Here is a 23,045-nt window from a genome sequence, read left to right as displayed (position 1 = left end):
GTACCATGCAATAAACGGGAATAATCTAACCTAGTGCAATGAGCGTAGCTGGGTCACACTCATATGGTACTAGTCTACCAGATTGCAAAATTTTCGTTTGACAAAAACTCAGAAATAGACTTGTAAGACCATGGCTAGGGAAGAATCCAATTCTCGATTATTGTGTGCCCCTTTGGTCCTTCCCTTCACAAGGGCTAGACAGTGTGGCCCATTGTCGTCCGTCACGCGACCACTAGAGGCGAGAAGCCGAGATAGAAGAGCTCACACGTCATGGTTCCAACGGGACTTTATACGATAATTGATAAAAAAAATGATATATTTGAATAATTTTTAACACAATGTGTATAAATTGTCTGATATTAAATTATGTTTTGATATTTCAAGTGTTGACCATTTACACACATAATACATATATTAATTACTGATATATTTCTATTAAGGGCCCAAACTTTTATCTTCACCCCGGGCCCATGAAACCTCAGGATCGGGCCTGAGTTTATGTTGCATTTGGAAGTATACCTGCATGATGCACTGCGAAACTACGTTTGTGCACGGAAGTACGCCTGGCGTGGAAGTATGCTCGAAGGAAACACTCTCCATGCGACATGTGTCAGCACAAGAGAGCTCTGCGATGCACCAGCGGGCTTCCGTAAAGGTTTTTTTTTACTAGTGGTACTTCTCCTATTTTGTTCGCGTAAATATTCATAGGTTTGTAAGTTGGTTTTGAGAACTTCATGTGCTAATATGCCTTTGATGGGCAAAGAATCTAGTTATTTAGGGCCTTAACACTGTGGGCCACATTAACTTGTGTTGTTCCGCTAGGTTTGGTCATCTAGAATGAGAATGTCTCCCTGATTTTTTTTAAAGGATGACCATATACATTGAATTTTGCTTCTCTCCCAATAAAATGTTATTCTATTCATTTTTTGACACATGGTGCATCTTAGGTTCTGTTTGGTTGCTTGCATGGATTTTTTTTTCTTTTTTGGCCCGTGAGATGCATCATGAGTGGAAAGTGACTTTGGTATGTTATTACATTTCTATTGGATGCTTACTATGTGGTTTGGTGCAAATTCAACATGTTATTTGTTTGTTTGTTTTTCCGCATATGTGGTTTAACTTAGCGCAAGAGGAAAATTAAGGTGATTGGTTATGTGCAAATCTCTGATATGGTTACCTACTTTAAATATGGTGAATTTACCCCCGAAATACAGTCATATACCACCCACATAGCCTAACAACTGCAATCTTTACTATTAAAGTGAAACATGCGAATGCCTGGTGTCACACTTTACATAATTTACCACAACATGTCACCCGGTCCGCTTCAAGTCCAGCAACTAAACGCAACCACCCGGTCGCTAACATCGCAAATCTCACATAAAAGTCGGAACCCAGTTATCGATCGTATCTGTTGTCAACAAACTAACTAACCAACCAGGCTAACTAATTCGCTTATCCTAACAGATAGCATCTACAAAACGAGTCAAACGATCGAAGACTCACCCAACACATCTCATATTCTCCATGTCGCCTTCCCTCCACAGCTGCAGTGCGGAAGTTATCGTCTGATCGTCTGCAGTGTTGGCAAGCCAAGTTCGCCAACACCCTCTTGGTTGTGCTTGCCATGGGCTATGGCCCCTCGCGGTTCCCTTCTCGCCGTTCCCAATATCCTCTGCTTCACTGCCATCACAGGCCGGGTCCTCCGGAAATTGGAAGTGGAGTGATCGTACGGGACCTTCTTGCTCACCGTGCTCATGACTGTGATGGGAGCTATTGAGGAGTCACGCAGCAATACGAGGAGCAGAAGAATCAGAAGAATCATTTAGTGTGCGTCCCCAGCCGCTACCATATATACCAGTACAAATGAATTCATTATGTTTTGGCTGCGGGGATCCGGCACCTGGGTTCTGCAGCAACTAAATGAATTCATTATTTCATCATCTTCTGAGTTGCTGCTCCCTCGTACAACAGGTGCTGTATAACATGCTTGGGCGGATATGAGGTGGATCAGGTGTACAAGCTGGGAACAAACCATATTATTGGTCGTTCGTTTTCTTGAGATGAATCTATTTTATGAACTCATTTTTTTCCTCTTCTGGCTGCAGCATCCCTGCATCACGCACAAACGTGAGGTGGGCTATGCTTAATCATTGAACTTCACATTCCAATTGGCGTAAATTTACTTCAATTGCAAAGGCGAAAAAGGACTGTACTATACGGTTCGTTTTACAGATATGTCTAAAAAATTAGATTCTGTTTTTCCAGCCTCAGCAGGATCTGATAAAGTAGTATGTCAATTCAATTATCTGGAGTCATTGTTAATCACTCAATCACATTTAGCATTTATTAGTGATTTGATCGATCAGCTAGACGATGGATAATACTGAACTAAAGCAACATGTACGTAAATTGGAATTTTAATTCATTCTGTAATGAATCTTTTTTTTGAGGTATCTGTAATAAATATTTTCTTTACAGTTGATCGGATCTTACTATTGTTTCCTAGGAGTCCTCTCCGTGTCGGCAAGGGTTGCACTGTGGTTAAGGAGTGTAGGACCGATAGCGAGTGATGTTGGCGCTTGGTGGTTGCCACTTCCTAGTGACGCAGGAGTTGTCCATGAACATTCGCGTCACCGTGATCTCAAAAAACATCGGCAACCTCAAGAAAGTGTGGAAGATTGAGTTGTGCAAGAATAGCTTCCGGTGAGCTCCCGCCTGAGTTTCGGAAGGTCACGAGGCTGCTGGGGTTTCACGTCACCCGTAACCAGCTAAGATGCGTAATCATAGCAGATGATACATCGTCCCATATGCAACAACACGGTTATCATGAGGGAAATTACAGGACACGCCTACACCCTTCCGCCGTAATCCGGCCAAATTTTTTCTCTCTCAACAGAGACTCGATCTCGCAGCCCCGTGTCCCGGCGGCGAGACAACTATGGCTCTAATTCCTCGTCGTTATTGACCCACGTAAGCACTCTGGGGGAAGCTCCTCCGGCAACACCGTCACCACATATCGGGTGTGCTCGTCGGGGCCTCACAGGTAGATTATTTTTTTAAAATAGGCTTTTGCCCCGGTTTATAAATAAAGCAACAACCATACAAGAGTTCACGAACAGAAATAAAATGCTTGGGCAACAACACAACATGCCCAACAAGAAAAGTAAAATACAACGCTAGAAAAAAGTGAGAGAGAATGCTATGGGATGACACAACATAAAGATGCCGCAACCTATGCGCCCTCCGAATTTGTCCAACCATGCTACTTGCACCCCTGATCCTCGAGTCCCAAGACAGTACCTCAAGAGGGATGCGACGTCAAAACGACGCTACTGCCCGGATCAGCAAGCTGATCCTAGGGTTTCCCCTGGTACTCTAAGGAGAGTGAATGGGGGAAGACCTCGATATCCTCCAAGGAGGAATGTCGACACGCTCAGGAGGTGCCATGTTGGTGGCGGACAAGCCAACAAGGATTTATCCTATTCTCCACATCCACATCCCCAAAGGATCTTAAGCGCAGCAACGCCGCGAAGATGCACACATACGGACATGGACGGGTGCAACATCTGCAGAACGTCATAGCAATCAAACAACACTGCAGCCCACAGAGCTCAGGCCCAAATGGGCCCTTAAGCAGCCACCACCAGATGCAGCCTGCATGCCAGCTGTGGCCACCGGCGCCGCCGCGCTGTCGCCCGCCACCCAGGACCCACTTAGCGCCCGAGCATGGCAACACCTCGCACCCACCAGCTCCTCCGCCCGGCAACATGCGCGTCCTCAGATGAAGCCCCAACACCCTCAGATGAAGTCCCATCGTGGCCTACATCGCACGGAGCGGCCTACATGACGCATCATATAGATCTAGGCCCGCATGGCCCTGATACGGCCCGCTACGCGCTCTCTGCCAGCCTAGCCTACTGGGCGCCCGTGACTCCGGCCGGCGAGCCACCTGCCCACCACCAACACCACCTCACCTCCCCGAAGCGCACGCCCAATGGCCAGTGCCGGCCACCACCGTCGCCCAATACCTGGATCGGAACACCTGCAGAAGCAACAACGTCTCCATCGACTCCCGCGAGGAAGATGCCACCGCAACTGAGCTCCGTCGCCTCCATCACGAGGAACCGCCTCGTCGCGGCGCGCCGGCCCTCCACATGAGGAGCTATCGGTTCATCGCCTTGGTCCGCCGATGCCAGACTGGGATTGCCCGACGCCTCCATCTCGCGACCAGGGACCAGAGATCCACCGTCGCCAGCACCGCACGGGCTTTTCCCGGCGGCTGCGGAGGGAAGGGGCTAGGGGTGGTTGGGGGCTAGGGTTTGGGAGGTCCTACCAGTCTCCCGTGGGGGCGACAGGACGGGAGCCTTGTGTCTCACTATCAGAGTTGGGCCTCTTTGTTTCCAGGTAGAACTTTCCCAATGAATCCTCTGTTGTGCGCAAGTAGAAATCACCCAAGAACGCACATACGAGGATGGAAGAGGGAAAACCTAGGAATCCTCTCCGATGATTCAAACCGCCCCAGCACTCACCCAAGAAACTGCAGTTATACACGAGCACGACCGCTCTGGTGAGGAATTCCAGAACGAGGACCGCACGGATACGGGAGGTGGGCTGTCGACTCGGTGCCAAAGGTAGGTGGGTGGGGAGGGCAGCGCAGGGAGATGATTAGGCCGTGCAGAGGCATGTCATCATAGGGGAGGTGGTCCATGCAGCGGGGAAGAAAGACTGGAAGGGGAAATTAGAAAAAAAGGAAAATGATAGAAAAAAGAAACCCCGACATGTAGACCCTTAGTGACATATTCACATTTGCAGTACTATTTTACGGGTTCTATTTTGCCAAAGCTCCCGTGATTATGTTAAACACTTCTTCAACACCACTTGTATGTATTTAAAGGGCTAAATATATATGGAATCTTGTTACAGTTACTCTTACCCAGACATGCACAGGCAAAAATGAGGTGCACACATAATTGCTTTTTATCAGTGCATTGAAACTGATCAATTTTAAGTTTAAAATTTTAAGCGTGCTAGGGAGTATATCTTTTTTAATAGATATTAATAATTAATTGGACCCTTAAGAATATGATGTCACATTGAAATTCTTAATAATATTTTTTACGCGGGAGCTTTTTAGAACAGTGTGTGGCTATTTTTCTATGCGGGTGAATTATTATTTGCGTTAAATTTAAATATAAGAGAAAAGGAGAGAAACTTAAGAGCCTTAGCGAAGCACGAACATTCTACTAGTTCATATTAGTAGATAGGTTTATACTTACGTCCATGACAACTGCACTTAGAAAGTTAACGTACACTTTCAACAATCAACTAACACTCCTCACCAAAAGGCATCGTCATCGGGAGCATCCCATGCCCCTGGAACACCAAGGGTTTAACCCCTGACCAAAAGTAGCGCACATTCAGACACAAGTTCAATAGACTACACTACCACATACATACAAGCATAAACAAGCAAGCATCATCGATAGATTCCACCTAGCCGTGGTTAGGGCAGGTGTACTGGCGGTGGAAGTATTGGCCTTGTAGATTGTCATATTGAAGACCAAGGACTAAATCTTGAACTCCACGAAATCGTTGTACTGGAGATCATACTTGTGGACAGTTTCTCCCCATAACCATTTGGCCACCGTGTGTGGTGACTTGCATCCACTTGTCGGACCATCGGCAGGTGGACACATCCACGTTGCGGGGCAGTGGGATATGTGATGCACTCCCTCGGCCCTAGAGGAACGACGAGCATGTGCAAGTCATTGACACCCTGTGACATAGCAACGCTGAGGAATCAGGGACTAGGGATGTGCCCTAGTTTGGACTGATGGACATGGTGTGCGATGGCACTAACGCTTCATGAACCCTTGCCGACATCACCAGCTTCAGCACCTTCGTCCAGCGGTTCAAGGAGAGCAAGTCCTGGTACCTAGTGAAGGATGGTAGTCCCTCCCAACATTTTGTAGTCCAACTTAACGACCTTGCCGGTAGATAGACAAAGACAAAAAATATTTACAACCAGATGGCCAATGCACAACTAGATCATGCTAATGCAATGCACGTAAATGCAGTACACGTACTAGAACAAATGCAACACAACAATAATGCATTGTTCAATTCAGGAAATGCACAAGTACATCTTCTATAGACCATGCAGAGATCATGCACAATTAGTGCATTTTCCAATTTAGGTGGAACACAAATCAGATATGCAGATATTGACAGTGCCCGAATTGAGCAAAACCAATGTCCAGATGAACTTGAATCTACATCCAATATGCGCGCACTTACAATAAAGAACTAATGTGAACTCCGACCGCTCACCGGAGATTCAAAATCAACCGCCACTAACTGCCTAAAAAACCAAACCGCTTATCAAATCCACTGGTGTAACTACTTGATCATGCTAACGCGTGCAGAGGCACAACACGCAGCGCGAGCTGGAGCCAAACCGAGCGAAAACGCATGTTACTGGCCGAATCGAGCGTGCCTCACTGGTTAAATTTCGAACCCTTTTAAAATTCGTGCGATGGAGAGATTTCATGCGGCCCATGTAACAAGCGTTTTTGTTTTCTAGCTGAGTCCAAGAAACGGGCTTGCGAGCATCCAAAACAGTGTCACTGCTTAATGCAATCCACACAGGTTGGCCGGTGGGACGTACAATATGTTTAGTTCGTCTTCCTCCTCGTCCTTCCTTCAGAATTCAGATACAGATCCCAAGTTCAACGACTCAAAGGGAAGACGCCATGCTTGCTTTGATTCATGGACGCAGCGGCCAGTTGCACCCAGTAGAGACGGCATGTACCGCCGGGCGCAAAGGAACCGGTCCACCGGTGCAACGCTCCACGCGCTCGGGTACAGACGGATCAGCGCTGTATGTAGCTGATTCTGTTGTCGAGCACGCGTTCCACGCAGTCTCTCGGCTCCAGCGAATCAGCCATGCGCCGCATACACTGGACGGCACGCTGGCGGCTGGGAGCTCCGGCCCTAGCGTGTAAGGCAGCTAAACCAGAATATACAAACAAAAAAGCTGTTGTCACTGCCTGGGGCTAGCAGCTAGATAGTACGTACGTAACATTCAGACACGAGCGCCGACCGGGCAATGCCTCTACCTCAGCTCCAAGCCCGCACGGCACGTCGATCGGAGAAGCTGGCTAGGTGCATGCTCGGATAGGCAACGGACTAACGGAGCATGGGAGCATGTCACAAGGCATGCAGGGCCAATAAAACTGAAAGTAATTGCTTCGTGCTCGCTGTGACGCTGTGTTGTGCAGTTTTTATTCGTAGATCGAGTTAGCTCAATTTGGATTGCTCATGTGCGGACGTCCCTCGGCGCCTGACTTGACTTGGCGTCGTTTATCAGTTGCAAAGAACCAAGAATCATTCTGTTTCCGCGTGCGTGTATGAATCGGTGGAGACGTCGCATTTGATTTCATTGGCGGACAATCCTAGATAGGAGTGGTTCGTTCTAACACTTTGAACTTTTTTTTCACTAACACAACGGAAGTTTCATCATGTGCCACGTGGTCCTAGCGCCCTTGCAAGCATCGGCCGAGCCAGGTTTCGAATAATAAGGTCTTGAAAAATAGCCAAAGTTAATTTTAGGATTCTATATATACGGTATGTTCTTTTCCTCCCTCAAAATATTGGGTGCACATCTGTACACCCAAGTACCCATCTGGCTCTGCCATGCTTGCAAGGTTTTGGAAGGAGAATGGAGCTGTGATTTCTGGTTACCATAGGTACCGTAAAATGTTGATGGGTGTTGCATATAATTTTTTAACCAATTTTTATTAAAAAAAATTGGAAATAATTTGGGATATATGGCACTGCCATCTAACAAGATTACCAAAGAGAAGGGTGGGTTACTTCCACCAACTACAGCCGCAATGAATGAAACAACTCTCCCTTGTCCTGCTGCCTTTGTTGGCAACAATGGTTGTGCGGCGTATACTTTCGATAGCGGCAATGAATAAAACAACTCTCCCGTTGACGCCATCCGAGATACTAGGTATGTCGTTGCTACACTAGTTTGCGCTCTAGCCATTTTTTCCAAAAGGAGAATAATCGTCGGCCACCGCATCGATTTATGCACTTAACCAATTGTGTGCCCTAGCTACAACTAGCCAGAGAAGAAAGGAAGAGGGGGATAAATATCCATCCCACTCAAGTCACTATATTCTTAGAGGGGAATAAATATAACATTTTTTTTTAGTTTGGTGGTTAGTTTACACATCAGATTGCCCGATAAGCCCATATACCGATGGGCGTGGAAGGTGCAGTTATCGGGTAGTAACCAATTCACCCTTCGGTAACCAAAACATATAGTCCTAGACGGTATCAAGTTTCATTGTTGGGTCCCATTCTTCCACACGCTAGTGGCACTCCCTCATTTTGTCATCGTCGACTGCGCACGGGGCACTCCTCTTTAGGAGGCAATCGGTTAGGTTGCTCCCTCGGTCATGCATCATCTTCATAGTGGTTAAGCAGGAGTGAGGCGCCGATCACAAGTGTTTCATGGCATGCCTATGGGTGGATCACCATCAGTGGATTCCAAGGCGACTCGTGGCTTCTCTGCTCCCCTTTGTTAATGAGTGTGAAGTATCAAGTGGTGGAGGACTAATGATCAAGCTTGTTTATGCAGATTTGAGCTAAACTGGTGCAAATCATAATGAGGAGTTGCGGCGGAGGCTTTGTGTGACCATCTTTGGAGGACACCATAATGGTCTCAATTAGATTAGTGAATGATGCAGCGATCAGAAGATGCAGTGTTAAGACGGCAATTGATACAATGTTACAGTTCGAGTTGAAAACCCGTGACATGGCCTTCACTGGTTGGGCACTCCGTTGGTACACGTGCACTTGTGTTCTATCCTTATTAAAGGGGTTTTTCTTGTGCGCATGTTCAGTCTTTATTTGTTGGACTGGACACCCAGAACACAATCCTTGACCCGGCTTTTACAGGCTGGACCAAGCCTACGTCGGCGAACTACATATTTTCTTTTACGGGGCTTTGCACGGAAGAGTGGCCGCTTAGTCTTGGGTGTTATGTGCGTCTCTTATTATGGTTGTGCCATTGCTGCATTTCTCATATACTCTTACCTTTTGTTTCGATGGTTTGGCATCGTTGCCTTGCAAAATAAAATCATTTACTATTGCTATTTGGCATCCATGGATGGAGAGTCCGAGAGGTTCAACTTGTTTTTTTTAAAGATGAGCTCAGGACATCGTCGTAGTACTCATCAACTGAAAACCATTGACCAGCCTCAACTCTCGTAATATGAAACAAGATAATCGAATGACAATTCAATGGATTTTTTTTTATGAAATTGGTATTCACACTTAATCCCCTACACGTACGTATTCATGTACGTCAGCCTGGCAATCTATACGTATTGTCCAACCGCATTCTATGTACACGGGTCTTCATGGATTACATTCAACGGCATGGAAATACACGGAGGAAATACACGCAGATAGCTTGGCAGCGCAGCCATCCACAGCAGTTTTTGGTCACGAGATGCATGGACCAGCTGACGACGACTCGCCGGCCTCCGGGATGCTCTGCAGGGCGGGCCTCCAGTGCTCGTCCCTGTGCAGGTCATGGTGGTGCACCTTCCCCGAGTTCATGATGTCCTCCAGCAGCTGCCGTGTCTTCCCGCCGCCGCTGCCGGACGCCTTCCTCTCCATCAGCTCGTGCAGCTGCCTCTTGGTGATCCTGATCGTCACCTCTGTGTGCTCCTCCTCCGACGCTCGGCGGTGTTGGTCGGACGACGATGACGACGCCTCCTCCCACTCCCACTCGCCGTCGTCCGCCCACGACTCCCCGGCGTGCCGCGACTGCGCTGCGCAGTTCCCCATCAGAAGGCCTTGCGGACTAGCTCTCTACTTCCTTTCTCCTTTCTTTCGCTAGCGAGCTCGATCTAGCTCCTTTTCGTGTGATCTTTCGCGACACGGTGGGTTGAGAAAGTATATTAATTAAGGTCGATGGGTATGGAATGTAGGCCAGGAATCTCCCGGGTTGTATATATAGTTGGAGGTTGTGTGGGAGCGCTGGCTGATTCTGCACACGCGCGAATTAACCATTCGTCCAGCCCGCGTAATGTCTCGGATATAGGCGAAATTAGGTCCGACGTGGCGTGCCGGCCATGACCCTGGTCAGAGGATCTCATCCTCCACCGGCTATTTTTTTTAAATAATATGTTTTTTATTTAAGTTAAAAAAGATTACGCAAATCGGGGGTTTCAAAAATAATACGGCCTTTGCCATCCCTACACCAAATACTCTCCAAGTTTTGTGTTGACAACAACTATCACAAAGTTCGGTCATGACCGAAACCGAACCTGAATTATCGGGTACCCGAATTTGCCGGGTAGTAAATTTACGAAGTAACTTTCGGTCTTTATTTCTAGAGGACCGAATTCAAAATAGACCGAAATACAAAGACCGAATTTTCGGTCATGACCCAACGCCCACCCCGAGGTGGGTGGAGTTGTTTCGCACACTTCAAGGGTAAACCCTAATACCTCGCTAATTATAGTTTTTTTATATTGGTAATGTGTGTATACGGTTATGGCTAGTTATATTTTGTAGGTAGTACATTGTGTTTAATTCAGCGGTGTATTTTAAACGATATTATGTCCTTGTGCATAGTAATTGACGTGTGTAAATATTTTCTTTTAGGCCATCATAGTAATGTCCGAGTTAGCAAAAATTTGTCGTACTATCTGAACAAATCAGATGGGAGCTAATCTTAGTGAGTTTCAGTATATTGATTTGGAGTTGACGGCCCCTAAAACATGGACTGTTAGTTGGTTGAAGGATTGGTCGGTGTGCATATGCAGTATCGATCGGAGCCGCATTTCTGACGGTGTGCAGCACCGTCCAGCACAACGCCCCCATGACCACAGGTACCCCTGCCGCTAAGACATGACCCATGTCCATACCTTACATAGCAAACCAGTCCGAGACCATCACCTCCTGACCAGGTTGGAGGGACGTTGTGGCAACCAACTTCTTTCGACTACTGGATGCAACAACAAACTCCTTTCCAGGTTGGAGGATCGTCATGGGAGTAGCACTCCCACGCGGAATATACAACCCCAGCCACAGGGTATGTACCATTCAATCGTCTTAGTTCCATATGACTTGTACAATATGTAATTCGTAAGGACTAATGTTTGTTCACAACGCAAACTCCGAACATTACTCTTCTATGTTTGGTTCTGCGTGGACGAGGACTTCTCTTGAGGATGAGAACAACATGGAGGATTACGCTACTCACACCAAGTTGTTGAACATGATGTACATTCCATCGGGCCCCACGCAGAACACTCAGCAGAACTAGGGCTACATGCATGGTCCTCCCCATCACCGTTAGACACTAGTACGGGGGTATTCACCATCACCTTTCAGCCTAGGCCTACTCGCCGTGCTAGACATTGTCGGTGATATTTCTCTAATACCCATGATTGCGTCAGACATTTATCTATGTACTAGAAGTTTATCTATCTATCTTTGCAAGGGACATAATCTTATTATTTCACATTACAATACATTAACCTTACCCTTCAAAGAAGCTCTAGTGCTCTTGCCCTTGTTGCTCAGCATGAAGTCGTTGTCGGAGTCGATGCTTGGACCGCAATGTCAAGACAAAGTTTGAAACAACGTTCGATGTTGGAGGTGAAAACCCGTGATATTGCCTTCACTGGTTGGACACGCCGTTGGTGCACGTGCACTTGTGTTATCTCCTTATTGAAGGGCTCGTTCTTGTGTTGTTGTTCTGCCTTGATTGGTTGGACCTGACACCCATAATGAAAACCCTTGACGCGGCATTTACAGGATAGACCCACCTACGTCGTCAACCTACTTATTTTCCTTCACGAGGCTTTGTACGAGAGAGTGTCAGCTTAGTCTTAGGTGTTACGATGCGTCTCTTTTTATGGTTGCGCCATTGTTGCATTCATCCTGTACTCTCGCTTTTCTTTTTGATAGTTTGGCATGGTTGCCTTGCAAAATAAAATCATAACTATTTGGCATCTGAGAGGTTCAACTTTGTTTTATAAAAAAAATAGGGTTCAAAATATCTTGGTACTCATCAAGTGAAAACCACTGACCTCAGCCTGAACTCTCACGGTATGAAACAAGATAACCGAATGACAATTCAATGGAAAAAGAGTTATGAGATTGGTATTCACACTTAACTCCCTACAAGTATTTGCGTACGTCAGCCTGGCAATCTATACGTATTGTCTAACCACATTCTCTGTACATGGTCGTCATGGATGACATTCAACGACATGAAAATACACGGACGAAAGCAACAACAGCGAGAGGGTCCGAGAAACAAGGAGAAAAATGAGAGAGCGTGGCTTCTGGTTCGCATGTAGCTCGGCAGCGCAGCCAGCCACACCGGCAGGTTTTAGTCACGACTCACGAGATGCACGGACCAGCCGACGACGACTCGCCGGCCTCGGGGATGCTCTGCAGGGCGGGCCGCCAGTGCTCGTCCTTGTGCAGGTCATGGTGGTGCACCTCCCCGGAGTTCATGATATCCTCCAGTAGTTGCTGGGTCTTCCCGCCACCGCCGCCGGACGCCTTCCTCTCCATCAGCTCATGCAGCTGCCTCTTGGTGATCCTGATCGTCACCTCTGTGTGCTCCTCCTCCGACGCACGGTGGTGGTGGTGCTGCTGCTTGTCGGACGACGATGACGACGCCTCCTCCCACTCCCACTCGCTGTCGTCCGCCCATGACTCGACGGCGTGCCGCGACGAGGCCGTGCAGTTCCCCATCAGTCAGAAGACCTTGCCGACTAGCTCTCTGCTTCCTTTCTCCTTCTTTGGTTAGCGAGCTCGATCAAGCTAGTTCTTTCTTTTCCTGCGATCTCTTGCGCACAGCGGGTTGAGTCTTGAGAAATATAGTAAGGTCGGCAGGTATGGAATGTAACCCAAGATGGCTCCCGGTTTGTATATATAGTTGGGGGCTGGCTGATTCTGCACACGCGCGTATTAGCCATTCGTCCAGCCCGTGTGATGTCACGGATGGAGGCGAATTCTTCCCGGTCCGACGTGGAGTGCCGGTCAGAGGATCTCATCCTCCGCCAGGCTCCCGAACCTGGCAGTACAACCTCGGCGGCTAAGTGCTGCATGCTGCGGTAAGCAAGCGAGTAGTAAAAATTACCTTTTGTTTTCGAGCAACGTGTAAAAATTACCAGGTCTCGACTCTCGAGGCACCCGAGTTGCGCGGGCAGGCTGGTTGAGCCGGTCTTTGGGCCGGCCTGGCGTGTGAATGGGCTTTGGGGCGAATCTCCGGCGGCCTCAAGGGCCACTCCCGCGAGCTTTCGTGTGAGAAGGTGTTTCCTGGTGGAGACTTCATGACGAGATCACGAGAGGATAACTGGATAAGGATTCTCTGCTTCAGCTTTAGGACATTTACCATGCCCAGTGACGTGTGTTGTCGTAAAATGTAATCAGCTTCTCTTCAAGATAAGTTAATTTTACTGAGCTGATCGATCGGGAAGCTTTTACTCGACACATTTTACTTGCTCGAACCAGTGTACCACCCATCTTCCAATGGCGCATGCATCGCCATGGTTGTTCACAATTGTATGTCAGATCTGTTCGGGGTCACCGTTCCTGTATAATAACACCGAGAAATTAAGCCCGCACGTGTGGTGGTCTGTCTGAAACTGGGAGCTGACAGGATCTCTCTGACCTGCGAGCCATAGAAGTTTCGATGGCCAGGAAAACGGTCGTGGTCCTCTGTGTATGAACGGCTCGTCAAGCACAGGGTATTGTTGATCCACAATTCCACATCAGTTCAACATGTCTTGCGCTTAAATCGTGTACGAGATATCTATAACTCTAATATATTTCGCACGGACGAACATTCCTGGCTGTTACAAATACTGCAACCGGGTTGACATCTGGACCAACGGCCATAATATATCCATATGAGATACTGCAACCTCTCCTCTCCCGACCTAACCTCTCCCCCGAGGCGGCGGCGCCGCCCGCCGTCCCCGGGGAGTTCCCCTCCACTCCGCCCTCCTCCCCTCCCCTACAGGCCCCCCTTCTCCGCCGCCGTCGCCGAGGACGCCGCGGGGCAAAGCCCCTGTGGTGAGGCGGCGGTGGCGGCTCGGTCCTCCGTCGGCAGAGCGCAGCGTGGCCTGCGGGAGTGTGTGGGGGCGGCGGCCTACACCCTCCTCCTCCGTCGACTGAACGCAGCGGGATGGCGGTGGCCGGCGGATCTCCGGCGGCCGGCGGCGGATGTTGGCTGCGGTGTGGTCGAATCTGGGCCGGAGGTTCGGATGGCGATCCATCGCGGCTGCGTCTCGTCAATGGCACGAGGAGGCTTCGCTGGGTCTTCTTTGCGGCTTGAGGACGTCCGGGTCTTCGGCCCGGGCATGGTGGTGGTGGCTGACTTCATCCACCGAAGGCAGTCGGCCAGGCTGGCTGTGTTGGATTTTTCATCCCACTTTCAGCGCCGGCAGCGAGACGGGGTGGCATAGTAGCCGGTGAAAACCGAGCCGACTCCGGTCATGGCGGGCGATGGCGGCGTCTGCGCCGTTATCTTGTTGAAGGCATCGTCAAGCAACTATCGCTAACCTACTCGTTCCGGCGGCGAGATGGAGGAGCTTGGAAGCCGGCGATGGTGTCACCGGTGGAGGGTTGGAGTGGCCAGCCCAGGATGGTCGCCGACGTGGGGGTCCGACCTGAATAAAGGCGGCGGTCCTAGGGCCTCTCTTGCATGAAGAGGAGGACCTACCGGAGGCCTGGACTCGTGATCTGGCCGGAGTGTTGAGTTCCGGAAGGCTCCGTCGATGAATGTAACAGTGCTTTTGCCTGGAGTTTGTTGGATCGGAGGTATTCGGTCGTGCGCACCCATGTTTTTATTCCGACCGATTGGTTCTGGAGGGAGCGGCGCGAAGCTCTTTTTCTTTGATTGACATCAAGTGACTATGGATCCATGATAGAGAATTTCATGAAGGCCGGAGGGGAGGACTAGCTAAGGGAGGTTCAAGTCTTTGCGATGTTGAGAGACTTGCTTGGTGTTCCGGGTTTCACATCAGCGGTATGAAAGTGGGGGTGACAACACAGGTGAAGTGCAGAGTCCTACCTTTCAGGGTGAAAACCCAAGGTCTGGCCTTAATTGGTTGTGCCTGGCAATGTCCTTGGTGAAGGCATTTGTTTTGAGAGCGGGGACTAGTATGTAATTCAGGTGTTGTCTTGGCGGTGGATGTATTGCTGTTGTTAGGCCCGAGATACTATAGCGGGACTTTTGTTTATTAGTTTTCTTTTCTTGTTTTTGGTTGTGTGCATCCGTAGTGCCATTAGGGTGGTGCGTTGTTGCAGAGGCTGGGTGTAATTGGTATCTTCTTGATATTAATATATTCCCTTTATCGAAAAAAATATGAGATACTGCAACCGGGTTGACATCTGGAGGTCTTTTTGATCGTGAAGAATGACCAAGTCTAGGTTGTGTTGGCTTCTGAACTTCAAAAATTTAATCAATTACCGAGCTGTTGTTCTTCAGAATCGAGGGAATCACAGTTCTATGGGGCATGTACCGATGCGGCTTCGAGACATTATGCTTACAACATTTCTAGGTGCATATATATGGGTCTTGACATTTGAAGGTCTAGGCCTTTAGATCGCCAAGAATAACTAGGCCCGGGCTGCATTGGCTTCATTTTTTTCGATCAAGGAGCATAGCCCTAACCTGTGCATTTAAAGGATGCACACAACTTTCTTCTTTATTAAATTACTCGCAATACCTTGCAAGGTGAATACAAAGATCAATCTCGATCCTAGCGACAACTTGCTATACCTACGATGAAGGGGGGACCATGAACAAGGCTATACTCCCTGATGGTACACCAACACACATCATCCAAAAAGCAAAACACTGAGGGTGTGCCACTGCACACGTCGCAGAGTTCGCAACCGCCATCTATCTCGAACCCATCTCCAAGCGAGATCAACGTATTGACCATGCCAGGCCTGCCGTCGACGTCACCATAACACCAAACAGCTCCACCATCCTGCCCACGTCCAGCAATCCTCGCCCGTCTTCGATACCCCGCAGCTCCACGCCGCTGAGAATCATCGATGACAACGTGGTAGATGAACACCACTCCACAAAAAAACCACCTCCATCCAGCCGCTGCTCTAAAAACGATGCCCCAAGAGGTAGCACGACGCAGGAAGCGTCGTCATCGTCTGATCCTGGCTGGATCTAGGGTTTCCCCCGGAGCAGCACGAGTGAGTTCCCGCGGACTGCGACGACGATGCCTTCAAGAAGAAAGCGGCGCTTAACGCCGCCATCTTCCGCCTATCTTGAGACGGTTTTCACCGATAGCCGCAAGTCCCCAACTCGGCGAGAGCAAACGGAGAGGCCAACAAAGATGATGCCTTCGCAGGGGAACGGCGCCAATAGCCGCCGCCATCATCCGCCAAGAACGAAGTCAAGGCTCGGTGTTCACCGGTGGCCCCTTCGCCGCTAGCTCGTCGTCGACTAGATCTTCATCGCCGGGGTAGAGGGATCTCGTGATCCGCCACCCCAACAACCAGCCGACCTCCTCCGGCGAAGAAGAAGGCCGCCTCCACCGTCAAACCCAAGGCTGCTGCCCCGGGCGACCTCGTACCGCGGGAGAAGCCCAAGATCATCGCCCCTCACCGGCGAGAGGCGGAGGGAATGGCGTTGTCCGCCACCACCAGCAACCACCGGCGTGCCGCCGATGGGAGGCGGGGAGGCCGCAACACAGGCTCTGGCCACCATCCCCATCCATCCATGCGGGAGGCGGGAGGGCCACCGTCGCCTTCCATCCTTATCAGACCGCCGCCGCCCCGGGAGGCGGGAGGGCTGCCGCCACGCGTGAGAAACTCCCTGGCCGTCGTCCCCGCCGCGTTACGAGGGAAGCCCCCCGCCGCCGCCACGCCCCGAGGTCTTTGCCCCGGCGGCGCTGCCGACGGCGACGGCAGGAGGCGGCTAGGGTTGGGAGGGTTGGGGGTGCAGGAGGGTTGGGAGGGTCGGGAGGGTTGGGCTAATGAGGGTTGGGTTTGAGTACTCATATGTTACTCATATGTTGGGCTATTGAGGCTGCATTGGCTTCATGTAATTCCCAAAAACTAATCAATCACTGAGGACTTGTTCTTCAGCGGCACAATTCTGTCGTAATTCAGGAGCATGTACCTATGCACCAACTTTGAGAAAATCTCTCTCTTTCAGCATTTCAGGGTGCATATATATTTGAGTCTTGACATTTGGAGGTCTAGGCCTCTTGATCGCAAACAGTTTTTTTTTGCCTCTCGAGCTCCTGTGCTCTCGTCATTTTTCAAAAATTTAAAAATATTTTTACAAGTTATAAAAAAATATGAAAATAATTCTAGGAGTTGTCACTGAAACATCACACAATCATGCAAAATCTCTACCCGAAATTCTTTTTATCTTGTGCTAGATAAAAATGACAAAATCTGATATATTTTGGAATTTGAAATGTACTATTTAGATCTACACTTTTATTTTTTATTTTTGTGCTGCCCAGAATATGAATTTTTTGAATTTAATATTTTGCACGTTCGTGGGGTACATCATTGCCTATGTGCGTATTTTTTTAGAAATTTGTGAAACTCAAAATATGATTCTTAATTATTTTTTTTAAAACGAGATCACTGGTGTCCATGTGCACCAAATCTCCATCCGTAACAACAGTAAGGGCCTATTGATATTTTTTCATAGGAAATTTGAACGTTTAATTTGTAGAAAAAAATTTAAGGTTAAATCTATAGAATTTTTTTCAATGATGGTTGTTTGATTTGTAGGGTTGATTTCCATAGGAATTCCTTTGCACTAGATTTCATAGAAAATCTAATATCCACTCATACATGTTTTTGAGAATCCTATACTTTTCCCATGATGGAATCAAACAAACTTTCATTCATATGAATTCTTGTAAAATTTGTAGTGGACATGCCATTGCAATCTTACATTTCTTCTGTTCCTACGTTTTTTTTCTATTGCAAATCAAATAGGCCCTAACTAGGTCTAGGTTGCATTGGCTTCTGAAATTTTCAAACATAATCAATCACTGAGGACTTGTTTATCAGCTGCACAATTCTGTCGTAATTCAGGAGCATGGACCGATGCAGCTTTGAGACAATCTGTCTCTTTCAACATTTCAGGGTGCATATATATGGATCTGAATTTGGTGTCGCTTAGAAATTAAGAGAGGTTGGTCCATCATAAGGGCAAAACTGGTCAGCGGAATAAATCATCGATAGGTATAGCCTATAGATTGGACAAATTCAGTGTGGAACAAATCAACAAATCATTGATAGATACCTATAGTCGTTTCATGCTAGTAATGTAATCGTAAGTGTCCATTTCAGTAGTTTCAGTTTGACTGCGATTGTAGATGGACGGAAATAGTTAGGTAAGCATATAGCGCCTGCTTTTACCGGCCCCAGCTAGGTAGTGAATCTGTGAAGTGAATGTCACTTTTATACTGTTCTTAATTAATGGAAGAAACGAAAATTTGATCTAAGGTTTACAAGAAGTCAGCCATTTCGTTCTGCTTTCAGTTTTCGTTTGAAGATGGCATTTCATTTCATATCTCCTCTGTCTACAGTTCTTTACAGCAGTAACCATAATGCTTGAGAGTTCCAGGATTATACAAACTGCAAACACAGCATTAAGGAAGCAAATATAAGAGGTTTCCACAAATGAAACTGCAGAAACTCATGGCATTTTTGCAGCGTGTACATCTCCGAACAGAATCTCTATCTAAAAAACCTATGTACTCCTACTGCAACTATATATGCACATCAGAAATTCAGAATCAAGAGAAATGGGCCTCCTCGCCTTCGGAGATGCTCTGCAGCGACGGCCTCCAGTGCCCCCTAGCCTCGGGCTGGTCGCAGCACACCGTGCCAGAGTTGATCAGCTCCGCGAGCACCTGCTCCGTCCATGCCCCCATGCCGTCTAGCCCTGCTTTCTGCAGCAGCTCCTGGACCTGCCTCTTGGTCACCCTGATCTTCACCTCCACCCGCTGATCCACCTTCTCGGCGGCCGCACTATTCCCCTCCTCCTCCACGTCCACCACCCACTCGTCGTCATCCACCCACGACGCGGCGGCGCGCTGCGACTTGAAACAGTTGCAGTTCCCCATCGACGATCGATCTCCGGATCGATGTAGATATACAAGTTTATATCTCAAGCCTCGGAGCTGGCTCTGGATCTTTTTGAGCTAGATCGTGCGGCTTGAGTGGCTATTCTTTTTGCGAGAGACGAACGGAGAGAGCGAGAGCGAGAGAGGGGATCGTTTGGCCTGCGTGGTAAAGCTTATTTATATACCTGGAGGCTGGAAGATGGCCGTGGTTAGCGAGGCGTTTAGCGCGACGTGCCAACTTGGACCTTGGTGAAGTTGGACGTGGAAAACGGTCGTGTTCCTCTGTGGCTCTGTGTATGGACGTCTCGTCGAACACAGGGTATTGTTGATCCACATCAGTTGAACATGTCTTGCGCTGAAATCGTGTGCGAGACATATATAACTCTAATATTTCGCACGGATGAACATTCTCCAGCTTCTGCACGTGTTAGTGCCTGGCTGTTGCAATCCTGCAACCGGGTTGACATCTGGACCAAACGTCGTAATATATCCCTATAAGATCCCGCAGCCTCACGTTGACATTTGAAGGTCTTTTGGATTGTGAGGAATAACTAAGTCTAGGTTGCATTGGGTTCTCAACTTGCAAAGTTTAATCAATCATCGAGGGGTTGTTCTTCAGCATCGCTGTTCTGTCTATAATTTAGGAGCATATACCGAAGCGGCTTCGAGACAATCTGTCTCTTACAACATTTCAGGGTGCATATATATTGGTCTTGACATTTGGAGGTCTGGGCCTTTAGATCACGAAGGTCCAAACTGCATTGGCTTCCTGTAATTTCCAAACTTAATCAATCATTGAGGGCTTGTTCTTCAGCGGCACAATTGTGTGGTAATTCAGGAGCATGTACCAATGCATCTTTGAGGCAATCTCTCTTGCGCTGAAATCGTGTGCATATATATGGGTCTTACATTTGGAAGCCTAGGCCTTTAGATCGCGAACAATAAGGGCCTATTCATTGGCTTCTGAACTTCCTAAGTTTAATCAATCACTGAGGGGTTGTTCTTCAGCATCACAGTTCTGTCGCAATTTACGGGCATGTACCGACGCGGCTTCAAGACAATCTGTCTCTTACAACATTTCAGGATGCATATGTATGGGTCTTGACATTTGGAGGACCAGCCTTTAGATCGCGAACAATAACTAGGTCCAGGCTGCATTGGCTTCATGTAATTCCCAAATTTAATCAATCACTCAGGGCTTTTTCTTCAGCTGCACAATTCTGTCATAATTCAGGAGCATGTACCGATGCAGCAGCTTTGAGGCAATCTCTCTCTTTCAGCATTTCAGGGAGCATATATATCTGGGTCTTGATATTTGGAGGTCTAGGCCTTTTGATCACAAAGAGTATCCGGAAATTCAATTTAGCTCCCGGGTGCGTATGCTCCCTCTACCAAGAAATATATTTTGAAGTGTCGAAAAATTTTAACAAAAAATTCTACCTCTAGATCTCCACAATATATATGTTCATACGCCAAGTTTCGAGAAAAACCGATATTTTTTTGTGGTCTATATAAAAAAGAGAAAATTTATGTTGTGACAAGCTTTATTTTAAGCACTGAATTTTGTCTTTTTTACACACGCCACAAGACAAGTCGAATTTTGACGAACAACTTTGTGGCCGTGTAGCATGTGAAGATTTTCGTGCGAATTTTTTGTTTCAAATTTTTTGATGTTTCAAAATGTATCTAAGATGCATTTTAAAATAAAGAGATCATATGATCCCATGTGCCAAAACACCACTTCCAGGAGTATCGGCCTATTGATTGATTTACACAGAAAATTTTAAGGTTAAAACTAGAGAAAATTTTTAAGTCTTAAATCTACGGAAAATTTTCTATGATGGTTTTTTGATTTGTAGGATTGATTTCCATAGGAATTCCTTTGCACTAGATTTCATAGAAATCTAGTATCCAGCCATACCTCTTTTTGAGAATCTTTTACTTTTGTTGTGGCGGAATCGAACAAACTTTCATTCATATGAATTCCTATAAAATTTGTAGTGGACATGCCATTGCAATCCTACGTTTCTTCTGTTCCTATGTTTTTCCTATCTGCAAATCAAATAGACCCTAACTAGGTCCAGGTTGCATTAGCTTCTGAAATTTCAAACTTAATCAATCACCGAGGGCTTGTTCTTCAGCTGCACAACTTTGTCGTAATTCAGGAGCATGGACCAATGCAGTTTTGAGACAATCTGTCTCTTTCAGCATTTCAGGGTGCATATATTTTTTTTTTCGAGGATGAGGGTGCATATATATATGGATCTGAATTTGGTGTTGCGTAGAAGTTAAGAGAGGTTGGTCCAGCATAAGGGTGAAACTGGCCACCGGAATAAATCGTCGATAGGTATAGCCTATAGATTGGACCAATTCAGTGTGGAACAAATCATTGATAGGTACCTATAGTCGTTTCATGCTAGTAATGTAATCGTAAGTGTCCATTTCAGTAGTTTCAGTTTGACTGCGATTGTAGAGGGACGAAAATAGTTAGGTGTCGCGTCCGTCTGCGCCTGAAAAACTGCTGAGGGTTCGCGTCCGTCTGCGCCTCTCCGTGGAATATAAGGCCCTGGATACCTACTGGAAGCAACGGTTCAAGTTTCTCCTATGCCGTTTTGGTAAGGATAATACCAAATTCTTCCATGCCTGCGCGTCGGCGCGTCTCAGAAAAAATCAGATCAAGGGCCTTCATAATGGCGACAGGGTCGTGTACAACCATGCGGAAAAAGCTAAATTATTGCATAACTTCTATGTTGGCCTTCCTGGCGCCTCCACCCACCGTTATGGGGCTTCGACCTATGCGTCGTCATGCCGCGAGTTGCAGGAGCTGGAGAGACCTTTTACCCTGCAAGAGGCAAAAGACACCGTTTGGGCTATGCACGTGGATAGCAGCACTGGTCCCGATGGTTTTGGCCCTGCGTTCTTCCGTACCTCCTCATGGCCTTCCTTCAGGATTTCTACGATAGGGTAGCGCCCCTTGACGGACTCAACCAGGCGTTTATTTCTCTCATTCCGAAAAAAGATGATGTACTGACAGATGATGGCTTCCGTCCCATCTCGCTCCAGAACTGTGTTATGAAGATTATCACTCGAATCCTTACAACTAGGCTACAACACTACATCGAGCGCCTCATCTCCTTTGAGCAGTCTGGATTTGTTAAGGGGCGGAACATTGTCAACAACTTCCTCTACGCCGCCGATGTGGTCCAAAGCTGCCAAGCCCGAGGATCCCTGGCTGTGGTGCTCAAGCTTGAATTGAAGAAAGCGTTCGACTCCGTCAACTGGGAGGCGCTGGATGCTATTCTGGATGCACGTGGCCTCAGCCCTATGTTTCGGTCCTGGATCTCCGCAATTCTTAACACATGGCGGACTGCTGTGCTGCTGAATGGTGTCCCCGGGCGATGGATTTCTTGCAAGAATGGGCTGCGTCAGGGGGACCCCCTATCGTCATACCTGTACTTGGCCGTCGCCGACCTCCTCCCCTGCCTCATCGTCATGGAGGGGGGTAGCGACCGCCTGTTGCACCCTCTTGTTGACGACCTTCCGTGCCCTGTAATCCAATATGCAGACGATACCCTACTGATCCCGAGAGCTGAACACTCCCAAGTCCGTCGCCTCCGCGAGCTCCTTGACCTCTTCCCGTAGGCAACAGGTCTACACATTAACTTCCACAAGAGCACCTTCTTCCTCGTTGGCGGTGTCACTGCTGAGCTGGCCTCGGATCTCGCAAGCATCCTCGGCTATCCCGTCTCATCCTTCCCCCAGACATACCTTGGGTTGCCTCCCTCGGACCACAAACTTCCTGAGCTGCGCTGGAATTCCTCTCCGTCAAGATCTCCAAGCGCATCCCTAGATGGCAGACGTCCTTGC

At 47.9% G+C, this 23,045-nt stretch overlaps 3 protein-coding genes across 3 annotated transcripts; all 3 read right to left on the bottom strand.

Annotated features, from left to right (window-relative positions):
* Positions 1 to 9,308: 9,308 nt before the first annotated feature.
* On the bottom strand, positions 9,309 to 9,993 carry LOC127344089 (uncharacterized). The gene has a single exon (XM_051370310.2). It carries the CDS (start codon positions 9,868 to 9,870, stop codon positions 9,523 to 9,525), a length of 348 nt encoding a protein of 115 aa, XP_051226270.1. The 5' UTR covers positions 9,871 to 9,993; the 3' UTR covers positions 9,309 to 9,522.
* Positions 9,994 to 12,176: 2,183 nt separating this feature from the next.
* On the bottom strand, positions 12,177 to 12,944 carry LOC127344088 (uncharacterized). Its single transcript, XM_051370309.2, has one exon. The coding sequence runs from the start codon at positions 12,799 to 12,801 to the stop codon at positions 12,442 to 12,444; it is 360 nt and encodes a 119-aa protein (XP_051226269.1). The 5' UTR covers positions 12,802 to 12,944; the 3' UTR covers positions 12,177 to 12,441.
* A 5,762-nt stretch (positions 12,945 to 18,706) lies between these two features.
* LOC127338641 (uncharacterized) lies at positions 18,707 to 19,314 on the bottom strand. The gene has a single exon (XM_051364682.1). It carries the CDS (start codon positions 19,176 to 19,178, stop codon positions 18,849 to 18,851), a length of 330 nt encoding a protein of 109 aa, XP_051220642.1. The 5' UTR covers positions 19,179 to 19,314; the 3' UTR covers positions 18,707 to 18,848.
* Between the last annotated feature and the right edge of the window lie 3,731 nt (positions 19,315 to 23,045).

The sequence above is a fragment of the Lolium perenne genome, chromosome 3 (genome assembly GCF_019359855.2).
Source record: "Lolium perenne isolate Kyuss_39 chromosome 3, Kyuss_2.0, whole genome shotgun sequence".
NCBI classification, from domain to species: Eukaryota; Viridiplantae; Streptophyta; class Magnoliopsida; order Poales; family Poaceae; genus Lolium; species Lolium perenne.
Note: the sequence above shows the minus strand (reverse complement) of the source record. Positions and strands in the feature narration are given on the sequence as shown.

Bases quoted from the DNA above. Each gene is read 5' to 3' on its own strand.
- LOC127338641 (XM_051364682.1), bottom strand. From the start codon at position 19,178: ATGGGGAACTGCAACTGTTTCAAGTCGCAGCGCGCCGCCGCGTCGTGG.
- LOC127344089 (XM_051370310.2), bottom strand. From the start codon at position 9,870: ATGGGGAACTGCGCAGCGCAGTCGCGGCACGCCGGGGAGTCGTGGGCG.
- LOC127344088 (XM_051370309.2), bottom strand. From the start codon at position 12,801: ATGGGGAACTGCACGGCCTCGTCGCGGCACGCCGTCGAGTCATGGGCG.